This window comes from Hydra vulgaris, chromosome 12, assembly GCF_038396675.1.
Source record: "Hydra vulgaris chromosome 12, alternate assembly HydraT2T_AEP".
NCBI lineage: Eukaryota > Metazoa > Cnidaria > Hydrozoa > Anthoathecata > Hydridae > Hydra > Hydra vulgaris.
In genome coordinates this window covers 76,917,533-76,936,978 of record NC_088931.1, presented here as the reverse complement: position 1 = coordinate 76,936,978, position 19,446 = coordinate 76,917,533, and the positions used below count along the sequence as shown (strand labels likewise).

Genomic DNA, 19,446 nt, shown 5'->3' with positions numbered 1-19,446 from the left:
TATGTCATCAAAATACCATTTACAGGCCTTGTTACGAGATTTCGCTGCGTAGCGAAAAGGCTTAACGCATTTTTAAGTAACTCAACTCAGCAAATATATTTTGCATCGTTAGAAGTTATATTGTGTCACTCGCGTCTTTTCAAGTACCGCATTGTAATTAAAGTTATTTTATTAACGCGTTAAAAATCATACAAACAGTTTTTTTTTTTCTCACTATAACAAAAGTTACATAAAAAATCTAAGCTCTTATTTGAAAAAACATTTTTATTATTTTTTTCAAATATGAACTAAATTTTATTTTGAAAAAAATACTTTTTTCATTAAACGTAAAATAATGTTTGTTCATTTTCTTATGATTTTACAGTTGGTTTTTGGTTATTTTATTAACTGTTAATAAATTTTTTCTTATTTAATTTGTGAACTCTTTTTAATAATGTTTTTAAACGATAAAGAGTTTTTTTTTGGTTATTTACCAGTTACCGATAACATATTCGTGATCATAATTTATTTTCATAAATTAAACGAACGTCTTTAAAACTTTATGTTATTGAATTAACAATAAACAAAATATCTTATTAATAAAATAGTTACATCAAAATAAATCGTGCATTTTTTAAACTATTATGACTAAAAATAATTTTTATATTTAAAAGGAATTTATATATTTAATTCCTTAAGATAAAACTTAAAACACTTTATTTCTTTTAACAAATTTTTAACAACAACAAAAACAATTATGAAACAAAGTGTTTCTTTAACAAAAAATCTATTAGTATACGATTGCGGTTAAATGCTTTTACTTACAACTTTATTTCTTCTGAATAAACGTTACGTTACGTCACGTTAACGACAATCAAAAGATAATTTAAATATTCTAAAAGATTTAAGTTTTTGCGTAGCGCAAAACTGCTGAACACGTAGGCAAATCGCCTTTTCGCAAGCAAAATGCGAGCTGCGTAACGCTTCTTAACAAGGCCTGCATTTAATTGATTTCACTTGAATATTATTGCTACAAGCCAAGAGCGCAGTTTTTGCGTTAATGTAAGAAACTCTCAACAATTACCACTATCAGAGCTAAACCTAAATGGTCTAGAATCATCAAGCATTTGTAACAATTATGTATAATACTTTTACATAAAAAATAGCAAAGCGAAAAAAAAAAAAAAATTGTAAAGTTGTAATTCTCAAAAGTTTTGAGCTTTTTTCTTATTAATTTTCATAGTTTAGCTGTGCCTGCAAACTATTGTAAACTTTTCAAATATATTTCATTCAAGTCCAAAGTGAATCATACCTCATTAACTGAGTATTTAGAAATGCTATAAAAAGGTGTTCCAATAGTACTTACAATTAAACACATTGGACAGCCTTGTCTGGATAAAGTGCTCTATATAAATTTGGTATTGCATCACACAAATACAGATTTTTGCATTTTTTTGGTAAACGTTGGTTTAACCTTTTCATCAGAATTTTGTGAAAAACTTGTGTAGTTAGATAATAAATAAAAAAATTTTTGTTTAACCTCCTAAATGTTCTAGAAATTTTCAGATACGATATTATAACTAATTGTACTCTTTTCAAATGGAAATATTTTAATATTATTGTCTGTTTTAATTTAAAATATTTAAAAAAATCGTGTCTCAGTTAAATTCTTTCTGCCTTTTTCATTTTGCATTGCAATTTTAAAACCAAAAATTGTTTTAAAAGAATTGTATTTATAAAAGTTTTAACAATTATTTAAATGACTTTTATTAAAATTCTGTAATATCATGTAATAAAAATGATTTTTATTACATGATATTACAGAAGAAATACTTACCATATGTACCAGCATACGATTGATCAAGAAAAGGTGGATCACCTAAAAAAAGTTTTCAATTTTTTAGTTTTTTTTAAATAGACTTTTTAAAATAGACTTTTTTATAAAATAAAAAACATTTTGTACATACATACATACATACATACATACATACATACATACATACATACATACATACATACATACATACATACATACATACATACATACATACATACATACATATTCAAGCATGGAAACTTTTATTTCTTCTTGTCAGTTTCAAGAACATCACTTTAACATTCCATCTTTTATATATATGGATTTAATTTTATTACTTAAGTATAGGTAAAAACTCATCTCTTGAATCTAATGACCACACTTTTTGCCATCCCCACTCTTTGTGCCATCCCAGAAAAACATGTTAACCCATTGCTAGACATCCTAACTTCTATTGTTAAGTTGTTTTTCACTTAAACTCTACAACAGCTTGTGGTTCTGACAACATTTCAACTCCTCTACACACTGCTTGATTTTAAGGCTTTTAGATTGAATTTCAAAAGACATTTTTCAAAGATTTTTTTTCAGATTCTGTTAAAATGTATATCTAAAAGCTGGAATATCTTAATTATAAAATCCTAAGTGTTCCTTCTTAGTCCAAAATTGATATTTTCCAAAAACCAGAAAATAGGGTTTAAAAAAATATATTATTTTAGTTATTTTAGCTATCTCTTGTTATAAATATCATAAAAACCCATATGACCATCTATTGTCTTTGTCTTCAAAATGTGGTTAATTTAATATATAATAATACCTTTAACAGTTTCATTAAAAAAGCTCTTAAAGCTCTTAAAACACAGTAATGTGGCATGGTTGTAATGGGTGGCGGAATGGGTGTAATGGTGGCAGATTGGGTGGACACAACTGTGGTAAAGTTCTTAAATTATTGGATGAAATGATGCTGGTAAAACCAATCAGGTATATCTCTGCTTTAAAGTCCTGCAAAAGTTTAGAACAGGTAATAATCATATATATGTAGGTATGTATATATATGAATATGTATTTATATATATATATATATATATATATATATATATATATATATATATATATATATATATATATATATATATATATATATATAACTCTTATATGTTGTCAGAAAGTTTTTTCCGTGTTTTGTTGACAAAAGTAAAAATTAAAATGCAAGACCGGAATTTTTTTTTTATTAATTGATAGACTGCCTGCCCCAGCCAAACCCTCAGTCGATGTAGCAGCACTCCCTTGCGAGTCAGGTTATAAGATAGTAGATGAAGCAGCACTCCGTTGCGAGTCAGGCTATTTTTCAGTCGCGAGTCAGGCTATAAGATAGTCATTGTAGCAACACTCCGCGCATGATTTACAGTAAAAAAAAAAATAATAAAAACATTTTATTAAAAAAAATAAAAATAAAAACATTTTATTAAAAAAATAAAAATAAAAACATTGTTTATATTGTTAAAAACATTCTGAATGTTTTTTAAAACATTCTGGTCAATTAAATTTGCATTTTTGCAGTTTTTTAAAAAAACTATATATATATATATAGTTTTTATATATATATATATATATATATATATATATATATATATATATATATATATATATATATATATATATATATATATATATATATATATATGAGGGTGGTCTGAAAAGTTTCCGACCTAACAAAGATAAAAGACATTTTTTCGAAATTTTATTTTTTATTTTTCAACATAATCTCTTTGTAACTCTACACACTTTTCCCAGCGATGCTCCCACCTCTGAGCGCAATTTTTAAATGAGGGAACAAAAAGAAGTCACTTGGGGCCAGATCTGGTGAGTAAGGCGGATGGTCATGCATTACAAACCGTAATTTGTGAATTTTTGCCATGGCAACCACTGAGGTGTGAGATGGTGCATTTTCTTGGTGAAACAGGATTTTTTTTTCTGTAAATGTGGCCGTTTTTCTGCAAGTTGTTCCTTTAGCTTGTCAAGCAATGATGCGTAGTATGCTCCTGTAATGGTTTTTCCTTTTTGAAGATAATCGATTAAAATAACTCCGTGACTATCCCAAAAAACCATTGCCATCACTTTTCCAACCAAAAACAGTTCTTTCTTTTTTTGGAGCCAGTTTCCCATTTGCAACCCACTGTTTGGACTGTATTTTTGTTTTGGGAATATAATGGTGTATCCAAGTTTCATCTACAGTAATTAATCGTCGCCAAAACTCAGATTAGTTGCGCCTAAACAGCGCCGACAGAGTGTTGAAAATGTTCCCTCGAACATGTTTTTGATCCAACGTGAGCAAAAGCGGCACCAAATGCGCGGACAACTTTCTCATGCCTAAATTTTCATGTAATATATGACAAACACGTTCTTTTGATATGTTCATAACCTCTGCTATCTCTCTCACTTTAATTCAGCAATCGTCTAGCACCATTTCGTGAACTTTGGCAATGTTTTCATCAGTAGTTGCAGTTTTTGGATGTCCTGAACGTTCATCGTCTCCCAAGCTCTGACAGACACGTTTGAATTGAGCTGCCCAAAATTTCACTGTGGTAAATGATGGTGCAGAGTCCCCATACACAGAATCCATCTCATCTTTGATTTGCGTAGGCATATTGTTATTCAAAAACAAATATTTAATGACAGCTCGATACTCTATTTTGTCCATTTTCACAAAATTACTCACATCAACTCACACAAACGACTGTTACATAACAACTGCGCATTCAAAATGGCTGAAACTTTTGTGAATAACTATCAACATATGAACAAACAAAATTCACTTGTTTTTATTTACAAGTGCTGCCATCTTCACGTTGAGGTCGGAAACTTTTCAGACCACTCTTGTACATATATATATATATGTGTATATATATATATATATATACATATATATACATATATATATATTTATGTATATATATATATCTATGTATATATATATATATATATATATATATATATATTTATGTATATATATATATCTATGTATATATATATATCTATGTATATATATATATATATATATATATATATATATATATATATATATATATATATATATATATATATATATATATATATATATATATATATATATATATATATATATATATATGATTAACAAAAACCACGGACTGAAGCTTAAAAAAGTGGCTTCCATCTAGAGCTCTATGAGAACTTAAACTAATTAAGTACATGCATGTTTTAACTAATTTATATAATATATTTTATCTAATTATTTAATTTGAAAAAAGAAGTTGTTTTCTATTCATTTCATTTTGCTTTAAAACCTGTAATGAATAGAACAGACCCAAAAAAATAATTATAGTAGCACATAAGCCATAAAGTTGTCAAACCATTAAAAGTATTATTATATATTAAATTAACCACATTTTAAAGACAAAGACAATGGGCGGTTGTGTGGATTTCTATGATATTTATGATAAGAGATAGCTTAAATAATAAAATGATATTGTTTTTTAAACACTATTTTATGGATTTTGGAAAATATCAATTTTGGACAATTTTCAACTCTACTATAGCTTGTGGTCCTGACAACAATATCAGTTTGTATTTAACTGAATTACAACATGTTTTAATATTAAAATTATATGAACTACATACTTTCTCTCGGAATTGGAAGAAATAAGGTCAGAAATATATTGCCAACCTTAAACTATTTTTGGTCTGCATAAGGTCTGCAAAAATTTTAAACATAAAAGTTTCACCATAGCAAGATAGAAACAAGGTCAGCAATTTTTTTCTGGTTTTTAGGTCTGGAATTAGGTCAACATTGCTGAATGCCGAACTTAATCCCAAGGACTGATATACAAATATTAAAAAGTTTTACACACTTTTAAAAATTTTACAGGCTATAAAGTGATTTATTTTAAAGAAAAAAGTTACACAGGCTTTTTAAATACACAAAACAACTATATCATATTGATTTGTTGTTATATAAAGCTTTTTACAATTAAATTCATATTTAAACAACATATTTCATTGTTAGTATGAGTAGGGAATCAGTTTTAAGTCATTTTATAGTACTTTTTAATAATTACATAATTTTTAATGTAAAATAAAAAAGTGGTGATAACAATAATGCAAATTAATTTAAAACATACCAACAAGAAGTTCATATAAAACTACACCAACAGCCCAGTAATCACATTCACGTCCATAAACACCATGACCATGACGTTCAGTAAGTAAAACCTGAAAAGTATTAAAATTTCATTTCTTAAAAATGAAACTAAACTGTCAAAATAGTTACAAAGTAACTACTTGAAAAAAAAAATTAACTTAAAAAATAACACAACAAAAAAACCTCAGGTGAAAGGTAATCAGTAGTGCCAACAGCAGTGTCAGAGTGTACTAAACCATCTTTATCCATCCGTATACAGGTACCAAAATCTGCTAACTTTAAATGGCCATTTTTATCTAACAACATGTTGTCTGGTTTTATGTCTCTAGAGTAAACATTCTTAAATTGTAAATTGAATTAAAAAGTTGACCAATAAAGAGCAATAAACAATAAGACATTAAATTCATACTCCAGCCCTTGGAATTTGGGTCGGCATTTGGCAATGCCCACCTAACTACCGACCTCGAAGTGTTTGAGGTCGTCAAAAGATTGCTGGCCTCGTTTTTATGTTTTATGGTAACTCCTTTGTGTCAAATTTTTTTGCCAACCTGATGCCATCCTCTAACAGTTTGGGGTAGGGAATTTATTGCCGACCTCATTAGTCCTAATTCCGAGAGTTGACTCTAATAATATATAAATTGATTCCTAATAGATTTTAGTAAAAAATGTTTCAAATGATTTAACTAGCTGCATAATCAAAACAGTTTTTTGTTAAGCCATGCAACAATTATGGTCAAACACTACAACTTTTAAAAAGTTCAATTGTTGACAGATAATAACAAGAGTATGTAACTTTAATGTTTTCACAGACAAAGATGAAAAGTTTCTTAATGTCAAACAATTAATAAAATAATTGTTTGGTGTTCAAATACCCTGTTATTGTTTGGTGTTCAAATACCCTGTTATTGTTTGGTGTTCAAATACCCTGTTATTGTTTGGTGTTTAAATATCCTTTTATTGTTTGGTGTTCAAATACCCTGTTATTGTTTAGAAATATGTGACATAATAAGGATGTGACATAAATAAAAAATATTTATAATAATGTTATTAAAAATGAAGTCTGCTTAAAACATTTCTATTGATATTGTTAACAGTTAAAACAACCTTTATGTTTAATATTTTTTATACAAATTCATATACAACAAAGCTGCAGTCAGACTATTTTAGTTGTGAGTTACTAAGAAGGAAAAGTATTTTGAAGAGCAAAAAAGAGAATAACAAACTTGGAAATTATTTAAATCAGGAAAGCATGATGAGAAAAGCTGTGATGTTTGCAGGAAAAAAATTAGTTAAATAAAAAATTGGAAAACAAAAAAATTGGAAAAAATTGGAATAAATTTAACAAGACAAGAAACAATAGTTTGTTAATAGCAGTAACAACAATACTTGTAGAAATGAGAAAAAAATGCAATATTGCATATGTGATGAATGTAATAAAGAAAAAAAACCTTTGCTAACTTTGTAGTAGATTTGATATATGGCTTTCAATAGTAAATAAAAGTCAATTAGTATGCTCCCATTTATAGATATAGAAATATCAAGGTCATTGCAATAATGATTGATTGAAAATTAATGACTTGAGCTAATATTTATCAGACATAAGTAAAAAGCCACTGAAGACCACAAGCAACAACAGAGAGGAGATCATATTCAAAATCAATAGCCTGTTCTAAACAATATAAGAGTAATCATGACTTATCATCAAAAATGGAGTGTATAGTTACATCATCAGCAATAAAGATGCATTAGTTGTAATATATAGAATCAATATAAAACCAAGAATACAAACTTGTAGTACTGCTGAGGTTATTGCAGACAAAGAAGAATGTTGTCCATCAAGTATGATCTTGATGCTACAATTGGAAGATTCAGCAATTAAAATAAATAAATTAATGATACATTAAGAGAGTTTAAGGAGAGGACCACCAGACCTTGTCCATAGCCTATAATGTGAAAATCACTTTACCTTGTCACTGTTTCTAATGCACAATAAAACTGCTTTGTTATTTATCAAATTAATATTGTTAACAAATCAGCAGTTGAATGAGATCATGTTACTATGAAACTTAAAGATTAGTTTAAAAACTAATTAGACAATGGTTAAAAGAATCAAAAGCAAATGACTGGGTAAGTTAATAAAATCAGACCCATGCAATTTGTATTGCATAGATTATTTTATACTCAATCAGTGAATTTTAAACAGTTAATTGAAGAATAGTTTATTTTTCTATTTTTCAAATTTAGTTGGTATAAAACCAGGAAAGATAAACAGTAAGAGAAAAATTTTTTTTTTGATTATTTATAAAATTATTTAAGTTTTTTTTGTTTGCTTTCGTTGTTGTTATTTTTTACTGCATTCACCTCCCCAAGATACATTATTTTTATTTTTTTAAATCCTTTTATAAGTTTACACTCTCAACTTTTTAACTTCAAAATACTTGACAAACAACCTCGCTGTCTCAGACAAACAACCTTGCTGTTTTAGACAAACAACCTCGCTGTCTCAGACAAACAAACATGCTGCACACACACAGATAGATATAGATATATATATATATATATATATATATATATATATATATATATATATATATATATATATATATATATATATTTATATATATATATATATATATATATATATATATATATATATATATATATATATATATGTATATATATATATATATATATATATATATATATATATATATATATATATATATATATATATATATATATATATATATATATGTATAAATATATATATATTTATTTATATATATATATGTATATATATATATATGTATATATATATATATATGTATATATATATATATATGTATATATATATATATATGTATATATATATATATATATGTATATATATATATGTATATATATATGTATATATATATATATATATATGTATATATATATATATATGTATATATATATATGTATATATATATATGTATATATATATATATATATATATATATATATATATATATATATATTTTTATATTTAAATATATATATACATATATATATATATATATATATATATATATATACAACCCTTAGATGTTGTCCGAAAGTTTTTTCGATATTTTGTTGACAAAAAGTAAAAATTAAAATGCAAGACCGGAATTTTTTTTTTTTAATAATGATAGACTGCCTGCCCTAACCAAACCCTCAGTCGATGTAGCAGCACTCCCTTGCGGGTCAGGCTATTTGTCAGTCGATGTAGCAGCACTCCCTTGCGAGTCAGGCTATTTGTCAGTCGATGTAGCAGCACTCCCTTGCGAGTCAGGCTATTTGTCAGTCGATGTAGCAGCACTCCCTTGCGAGTCAGGCTATAAGATAGTCGATGTAGCAACACTCCGCGCATGATTTTCAGTAAAAAAAATAAAAATAAAAACATTTTATTAAAAAAAATAAAAATAAAAACATTTTATTAAAAAAAAATAAAATAAAAACATTGTTTATATTGTTAAAAACATTCACAATGTTTTTAAAACATTCTGGTCAATTAAATTTGCGTTTTTGTGGTTTTTTTAAAAAACGATTAATTTGTAATTAAATTAATGGTTTTTACTTTCGTCCAACACGGAAATGTTGGACGAAAGTCAAAAGTAATTAAAAGTGACGTATGTGTTGGCGTAAGAATCACTTTTTTCCTTCCGCTCTTCCTAAAGCCAACAAACTATAGAACTATATATATATATATGTATATATATAGGAGTTACTAGGACACAAAGAATATTGTTCAAGAGCAAGGAAACAGTTGACAGAAAACTTGAAAAGTTTTAGGTTGTATGAATCAGGAAAACATGAAAATGAGAGAGATTTCCAAAGCATTGATGTGTGAGGAAAAAAAACTAGATGGATAAAAATTTTTAGAGCATGAAGGGAAAGATACAGTAAAAGGATGCATTTAAAAAGAAAGATACAGAATGAAAGACAAGTCAATCAAGAATGATTGACAAATGAATGACAGCAAAAAAGTTATAGATTATGTAATAATATAATATAAATTTTAAAAGATTATAAAAATTATATTTTAAAAATAATAAGCATATCACTATTAATACCTGTGAACGTAGCCATACTTATGAAGAGCATCGATAGCTAACACTAACTCTGCTATGTAAAATGCAGCCCAATCTTCAGGAATATCATAATTAGACAAGAGACTAACAAAATCACCACCTATATAAAAAAAAGTAAAATGTTTAAATTCTTTTTTCCTCCATCAAACAAAGAAAAAGTCAACTAACCTGGCATATAATCCATAGCCATGTATAAACAAAACAAAAGTCAACTAACCTGGCATATAATCCATAGCCATGTATAAATATTTATCATCTTGAAAAGCATAATGAATCTAAAATAGAAATTAAAATTATACTTTAAAACTGTGTTACATTTACTGTTTTTACCATAAGATGTTACTTCTCATTACAAGAATAAAATTTTAAATAAAGCACTCTGATTAGAATGAGATCAAGTTATTATAAGACATAAAAACCTTGTTAATAATAGTTTAAAAACTAATTAGACGATGGTTAAAAGAATCAGAGTTAACTTGTTTGCAAATTTTGCAAGAATCAGAGCTCTATTAAACGAAATATAGACCTTACAATTTTTCTGTCCAAACATACTTAATCAGAGTTACAAATAATTGAGAAATAATTGAACCAGATAATTGATCAGAAATTGAATCAGAGTTATTTTAACTTGATTGCAAAAGCAAATGATTAGGTAAGTTGATAAGATCTGACCCATGCAAGAATTTGATATGATTTTAATTTGTATTGCAAATCTATTATGAAAACATTTTTTTTTTAAACTATGAAAAATAATTTTTTAAGATACCATTGAAATGGATAATTACGGATGAATGTTGAAATGGTTAATTATGGATGAACTTAAAATTTTTATAAAACTTTGTACTGTAATTATTTAGAATTTTTTTTTTGTTAAACAAAAATGAGAACAAACCCAATATAACTATATTATTAAAAATATTATAATATATTTGAATGAGAATTAACCCAATTATTATATTTTTATTATTATTCAAGTTATTATCAATCAAGTTTATTTCAATTACATATTAATTTTATGCTTTTATTTGAATAAGTTTAAATATGGGTCTCAACACAATAAGTATATTAACAGATGTATTATAGTATATTGATGAGTATTATGAAAAGTTTATTTTAGAAAGTTTATTTTAGAGATATTGTGGTATACAAATTGTTATTAATTTAATTAACACAGAGCTTTATGAATGTACCAGTATGCATGGATGCACATAAAGGTAGCAGGGCAAGTGCCATATTGTCAGTTTTTTTACATATCATAGTTTTATTTTAGTCGTGAGAAATTTTCATTAAGGTATCAACATTTTAATGAGAAATTTTTATTAAGGTATTAACACTTTTATTCTATTTGGGCACTGATTTTTCAATTTTATCACCCCCCTTCTCCATAAAAAAATTGTAAGTGACTCTGCTCATACAAAAGTGATAAATTTGACAAAAGTATGCAAAGTGACATAAAGTTGACTTTTTTTTTTGTTATTCACCTCTTCAAGGCCAAGAAGGCCACTACAGATGAGGAGGCTACTTAATAGTGGTTATAACCCTCTCTCAACTCTATAACTCTGAAACACGAACCTCGACGAACAAGGCCGCTGCGAGGAGAAACAAGTTGAGCGTGGTACTACCAGGGACGTAGTGGGGATCGAACTCGGAACCTCTCGCTTATGAAGCGAGCACTTTACCACAACACCACTACCGCATGAGACATAAGAATGAAGCATTTCTTGTCCTTTTTTATAAACCAGTAAGAATTAAAAAAATGATGATGGACTTTTAGGTTGAATAAAACTAAAATATGCAGTAACTGGATGAAAATTATAGAAGCAAAAAGGTTTAAAATATATTATATATATATATATAATATATTTTAATAATATATATATATATAATAAAATATATATATATATATAATAAAATATATATATATATATATAATAAAATATATATATATATATTTAAAATATATATATATATATATATATATATATATATATATATATATATATATATATATATATATATATATATATATATATATATAAAACTAAACTGAAAAAAAAATTAACAATAAACAAACCATAAACTGAAATGAGAAACAAAATCTAAATGAATAATAAAACAATTAAAAGATAAACCAATAAAAGTAAAAGCATAAAATTAAAATATTTTTTCAACTTAGAAGCCTCAATTAATAGAATAAAGTTAGAGAAATTTTTTCAAAATTACTGTTAGTGTAATGCTTAGGATGATTAAATATTAATGAGGCCACAACTTTTTATGCGATGTTGATTCAAGGAAGACTCAAATCCTTCATTTGCTAAATAGACATTGGAAAATATCAAAGTTTTCAATTTTTAAGCTTGGATTAAATAACTTTGAAAGAATATTTTTTAAACTCCATGAAGTGAAACACTTTTAAATTAATATAAAATTTTATGCTTTTACTTTTTCTGGCTCAACTTTTATTTATTTTATCATTATAAGATTTCTTTTTTTAGTTTAGTTTTGTAATTATTTTTTAGTTTTTATTTCTCTTTTTAGTTTATGGTTTGTTTATTTTTAATTTTAGTTTAAGTTTACATTGGTTTATACAGCACATTTTTTGATAGATTTAACAACATAAAAAATTAAGTTTATTAACTTAAAATGAAAAAAGTGCATTTTTATCAATTTTTTTTTACAATAATTTTTATTCAATAAGTTTGCTATAACATAATTATAATTTTTGAAATTTTCATATAATTTCACTTAATTAAGGGTTTTAAGGGGTCTCTTAAAACCCTTGAACATTTAACAAATTCGAAATATTATAAAATGGATATTAAATTAAGTGAAATTATATGTATTTTTTATTTATAAAATTTTTTATAAATAAAAAATACATATAATTTCACTTAATTTAATATCCATTTGAAAAAAATTAATATCCATTTGAAAAAAATTAATATCCATTTGAAAAAAATGTATTTTTTATTTATAAAATTTTTTATCATATAGAACATATTAAGGGGACGGAACATATTAAGGGGATTGAACATATTAATATTATTATTTTATCATATAGAACATATTAAGGGGAAAAATTAAATTACAGGAAGTCACAAATGTCTTAACTACTGTAAATTTTCATACATTTGTGGAATTTGCTGACACTATTATAAAAAGAATTCTTTAGAAATGATAACTTAAGCTTTTTTTAAAAAAATAACTTTTTAAAAGGGGGATTTAATGTAACTATTACTTGAGCTCACTTATTTTTATAGTTTTTTGGAGAAACTTATTTTCGTGCCTGCATTTAGAAATCAATTCCGATTTTTTGTTTAATAAACATTCTTGGTTTGCATGTTTGATTATTTAAATTTTTTTTGTAAGCATAGTATGCATTTTTTTGGAAATATTGTTATATGCAGGTGCTGTTTTAAGGATGGACCAATTCAGTATAAAATCATTAATATTTTTATTTTTTAATTCCCATATATATTTTTCCATTCACCCTATGTTATGCAAATATATTGCTTATTAGGTACATTCTTAGAAAAAACAACACATTTATATACCACATTTTTTGATAAACAACTTCCACTCATAGGACAATTGTTTTTTTGCTTACAATTACATTTTTCTGTAGTTTTTTAATTTAGGATTTCTTTTTTGTTTAACAAAGCATTATTGTGACCTTTTATAATTCTTTCCATATTTTTTGTGCAACTGTAGCTAACTTAAACTGTATTTTGATTAAAATTTTTTTGTAATTTATTAGAGGGCGGAAATGCATATCAACCAATTTTAAAAACAGTTTTCCTATGTTAGTGGAAACATTTTTGCTATTTGGGGGGTTGAACCAAATTACATTTCTAGTTCTATTTCGCTTTTTTGTATTCTTTTTTTCAGAGTCAAATTTACAGTGGTCACCACTGATATATATATATATATATATGTATATATATATATATATATATATATATATATATATATATATATATATATATATATATATATATATATATATATATATATATATATGTATATATATATATATATATATATATATGCATATATATATATATATATGTATATATATATATATATATATGTATATATATATATATATATGTATATATATATATATATATATATATATATATATATATATATATATATATATATATATATATGCCCATAACTAAATCTGGGTATTTTAATTATAGACAAAAATAGAAACTTTAACAAGCAATTTATTCAATTTTTAGTGAAACATTTCAGTAATTAACCATTTCTACGGTATTCTAAAAAATAAAGCACAAAATAATTTTAAAAAAGAGTACTTAAAAAGCTTTATAAGATGCCTGATGTAACCTTTCTGATATAAATGATGAACTTTTATGAAAAAGAATATGATTGGGTGTACATTCTATTCATTTCCAAGTCAATTTAAAAAATAATGCAACTTTTAATGGTTACACTCTAGAAACTGCAATTAAAAAACAATAAGAAAATGCAATAATAAAATTTTTTTATCATTGCATTTTCTATCTATCATATTTAAAGTATAGGTAAAAAGACAAAAAAATAAAAATAAAAAATAATATTAAATTTTTTAATAATTGGTGTATGTTTTTAAAAAAAAAGTTGATAGTATAATAATTAAATATTAATAAAAATTAAAATAAAAAAAAAACAGAAATATTTGTTGAAAAGTTTTTTTGAGAATCAATAAACATTTTTGAGGATCAATAAACAAGGATCAATAAACAGAAAGAACAAAAAATGTAAATATCTAACCGCCATAATCCATTCAGAATTTGCATGTGCCATAATGTCTCGCTCTTCCCAAAAAAAAGCAACTTCAGACTTTTTAATCTAAACAAAATTATGAATTACTTTGTGTAAATGACAACTAGGTGTTCTATTATCTAAATAAATTAGTAAGTTAACTGTTTGGTTGTCTACACCAGAGGTATCTTAAAAAAAGGTTTAGCACCAGACTTTAAAGATGGTTGAAGACCTCAAGCCAAAATTTGAAAATTTCAACATTTACTCCTGACATTTAAAATTATTATTTATTAAAAATGAAAAAAATTACAGGTACTTTTCAAAAAAGATATTTAGTGAGGTCTATGGTGCTATAGGCTGCATTAAATTTTTGCATTAAATTAAAATGATATTTCAAAAATTGAAATATAATTTTAATTAGTAAATCATGATTTAAGTAAACCATTAAATCATCATGACAGCTGGCACAATTTTAGTAAAAACAAGCAAAAATAATTGCTAAAAAATAATAGAAATAGCAGTTGTAGATTTAAAAAAGATGAGCATACTTACATAATCAGTTCAAAATTGACTGTTAGAATAGCTCAAAAACGTAAAAAATTTTAAAAAAACAAAAGTAGTGTCAAAAGATTAAAAATCAAAAGTGGTGCTAAAAGATAAATTTCAAAATCAAAGTAAGAAACTAAAATCTAACTTAACTATATGAAAAACTTAACCTTTATAAGAAACCCTTTAGATTACCTCAATTAGTTACCATTGTACAACAATAAATGCATCAAAGATGGAAAAATTGAATCAATTGCTTTTAAAAATATTTAATTTATAAAAAAAATTAAAAATAAGCTGCAAAGCTCAATTAAAGGGTCTACTTCGAAACAGTACTTCGAAATGTGGCTAAGTCACATTTTTATCTATATACTGTGTAAATACAATTGAATAAAAAAGTCTTTAAAAGTTGTCTTATTTTTAGTGCTAAAAGTACTTGAATCTAACATTTTGGTGCTAAAAGTATTTTTGTCTAACATTCTGGTGCTATAAGTCTACGACTAAAGCTAAAAAAATATAAGTAACACCAGATAAATGGAAAAAAAATGTTATTAAAGCAGCTGAAGTTAAAGGTAAAAATATTGTGTTCATTTTTATAAGTTATTGTAGGAATAAAAATAGTTGCATATTAATACTGACTTATAATTTAGCATATTGTGAATGAGACTTTAAATGTATATATTGATTTTATTTAGTGTGTTTGATTTTAAAAACATTATAGACCACAGTTAGTTAATTATAGGCTTTATATTCACTGCTTATTATTTAGATTATTGTCAAGATTGCTTTCTTTCTTTAAAATATAATGGCCTACATAATATTATTTATTATTATTATAATTTTTTTCTTATGAGAAGCACACACATCCTATAGTTTAAAACAAAAACCAGCTAGAGAAACCTTTAAAGTGGATTGTCAATGTAAATGTTTGGTGATGTTTACAGAAGAGGGAAAATTAGTATTTTTTGTTTCTTTTCTGGTTTAAAAGAACACAAGACTAAAAGTTGTAATCCATAAACATAATTTTTTTTTATATCAGCTGTAATGTATAAATATATTATTTTTAATATCAGCTGTAATGTATAAATATAGTTTTGTGACATCAGTTGTAATGTATAAATATAACTTTGTGACATTAGTTGTAATATATATAATTTTTCAATTAAATTAACACAATTTTGCAATTCAATTTCACAATTATTCAAAATTAACCCTTAGGTTTCTCCACATTCACATGCATGGAATCCTTTATTTACTCTCAATGATTTTAAGTCAAGCCTTACCTAACCATGGTTTTCCTCTCATTGAGCTGCTGCAATTTCCAATCGTAACCATTACTTTCATATCTATCAGCAAAACAATTCTCTAGAAAATGCCTGTTTACTACTGCAAGAAACCATTGTAAAAATGTTTTGTCTAACCCCAAAGCCCTCTATTCTAAGGTCACAAAATCTCATATTTTATCTCAAAAATTAAGCTCTTGTTATAGATACTGTTAAAGATTCTTTAACAGTATCTATAACAAGGGCAAATCCGTTATTTCGCCTCTCTTGTATAGTTTAGATTTTGTCACCTCACCTAAAGACAAAGCTAAATTGTTTGCTAAGTTCTCATCAATATCATCTCTTGATTCGATTAGTTGCGTTCTACCTGATATAGCTGACAAACAGGTTAATCCATTGCCTGACCTTAATCATACCAGCTTCTGTATCTAAAGTGATTTCCTGCCTAGACTCTTCTACAGCTTTAGGTTCGGACAACATACCTGTTATAGTCTTGCAGAAGTATTCTCCAGAGCTGTCAACTATACTTTCAAAACTATTTAATAAGTGCTTATCCAAGTCTTATTTTCCAGCCTGCTGGAAAGCGGAATCTGTTATCCTTATTTTCAAAAACTCTGAAGGACGATCTGACTCGTCTAACTACCATCCCATTAGTCTTCTTGCTATCATAAGCAAGTTTTTTGAATCTTTAATTAAGAAACGCTTGATCTCTCATCTTGAATCTAATAATTTACTTTCTGATCATCAATATGGATTTCAATCTTTTCGTTCTAAAGCTGATTTTTTAGGGGTAATAACTGATAGGTTTTATTGTGCATTAGATAGATGTGGAGAGGCGAAGGCTATTGCTCTCGACATTTCTAAAGCCTTTGATAGTGAACAGCAGCGAACCTTCAACCATTATCACATCGTCATAATGTTGTTTCTCTTTCTCTTTTCTATAAACACTATAATGGGCAATGCTCTAAGGAGCTAGGATCTTTTGTGCCATCAACTAAAATTCACTCTCGTGTTACTCATCATTTAATTAAGTCTTATCCTTTTACTGCGACTGTTCCTAAGTGCTCCAAAAATTCTTAATTGTCTAGTTTTTTTCTTCCAGTCCTTTTGAATTTGCTTCCTTCATCTTCTTACAACCCTCTTTTAACTCTGTAACTCCAAAACACGAACCTGGACGAACAAGGCTTCTGCGTGGAGAAATAAAATACCAAGCAATGTTCAACTTCAGATGAACTTGTAATATTTTCGTAAATAATAAAAAATCATTTTTTACAGGCAGTCATTCTTCAATCAACTTGGATACAGCTAAATCTCTTTGCAGTAAAAACAAATTGGTAATATCAGATGAAAAGTTTTGTCCACAAAACAGACATAAACTTGAATCAAGCAAAGAATCAGAAATGGAGATAAAGTTTAATGTAGATAAAATTTATTGAACATATAAAATTTATTGAAGATAATATAGAGAAAGCATTTATGATAGAATTAACAAGATCATTTTTCAACAGTACTTTGTGTGTACTTGAAGTCTCCCCTCAAAGTTGTTATGCAAGAATAAAAGCCTCATAGCATACCCTGATTTGGTTAAACAGCACAGAAAAAGTAAGGATATTTTAGAAATTTTAGAAAACTTTTTTACTGCAATGATAAGTATTCAAGGCAAAACAGGGCGATTAAGCTTAAACTTTAAAATGTCATAACTTTTAAACACTATAGAGAAGGGAGTTTAAATTTTTCATTTATCATGTTTTATTGATAGGTACTACTAGTTATAACTTTAAGAAAAACTGAGGGGATGGTTAAATGACTGTCCTCCTTTTACATGGAACTATCCAAATTCGAAGTTAATGCTTTTAATCTTTTTATTATTATCATTTTTCTTTCTTTTTTTTTCAAAATTGAGAGCCAGAGTTACTAGCTTTCCTTTTGAAGTTTTTTGGAAGTTCCAATCTTAAAATTACTTGGTAAAAAAAATGTTGCATGCACCAATAAAACATTGACGCAATTTTATTAAATATAAAGAATATAATTGCCAAAACTTCTCAGATTAAAATATTATAAGCATAGAAACACCTAAAAAGTTTTTTTTGTCAAAAAACATTCAATATGTTGAAATTCACAAACCATGCTAAGCCAAACCAGTTGTGGAACTGTAATGGCTATTTAATATAAAAGGAAATTTTTAAAAAAAAATGAAATATTTACCATTTCAAATTTACTGAGAAGTTTCATTGCATATAGCTGTTTGGTATCTTTATGACGCATCTAAAATTCAAAAAATTCAATATGTCTATATATGTTCAATATGTCTGGCTCTAATAATTAACGCTTTTAAACTTTTTTAAATTTCTGAGTCAATAATATTAGTCCTAATCTAACATAACATTAGTTATACAAAATTAACATTAAGTTAACAATTAACAAATTTAAAAAATTTTCAACAACTTAAATTTTATTATAAATAAACTTAATATCTTCCAATGAATAATAAAAAAATTTTCATAAGAGTCTAGGGATTAGTATTTTCATAGTCATAAAATACATAGTCTGGCCAGTTGAAGAGCGCTTTTGTTTATCTTATTGTTAGCGCTTTTTTTAGAACCCAGTCTACTAACTAGTGTTTTTATAAACAAAGACTTGTTTAAGAATAATATTTACAAAAAGGTTGTTGATTTATCCTTGGTATTTGTAAATGCCTGGTGCTAATTGTTCCATTTTCGGTTGTGGTACTTCTCAAAGAAATAAAGGTGTTTCACTTTT

General features: G+C 25.8%; 1 protein-coding gene across 3 annotated transcripts in view; it reads right to left on the bottom strand.

Moving 5' to 3' along the window:
• Window positions 1-19,446, bottom strand: part of LOC100212937 (rho-associated protein kinase 2) — a 108,811-nt gene that overhangs the window by 77,688 nt on the left and 11,677 nt on the right. For 2 of the 3 annotated variants that reach the window (XM_065814509.1, XM_065814510.1), the window contains exons 4-10: window positions 18,892-18,951; window positions 14,867-14,944; window positions 10,305-10,362; window positions 10,070-10,187; window positions 6,156-6,297; window positions 5,953-6,043; window positions 1,817-1,858 (exon numbers count right to left, since the gene is read on the bottom strand). In XM_065814509.1, coding sequence (XP_065670581.1) covers window positions 1,817-1,858; window positions 5,953-6,043; window positions 6,156-6,297; window positions 10,070-10,187; window positions 10,305-10,362; window positions 14,867-14,944; window positions 18,892-18,951 — 589 coding nt within the window. Of the gene's footprint in view, window positions 1-1,816; window positions 1,859-5,952; window positions 6,044-6,155; window positions 6,298-10,069; window positions 10,188-10,255; window positions 10,282-10,304; window positions 10,363-14,866; window positions 14,945-18,891; window positions 18,952-19,446 lie in introns of those variants that run through there. The other variant, XM_065814511.1, reaches the window with a different exon arrangement.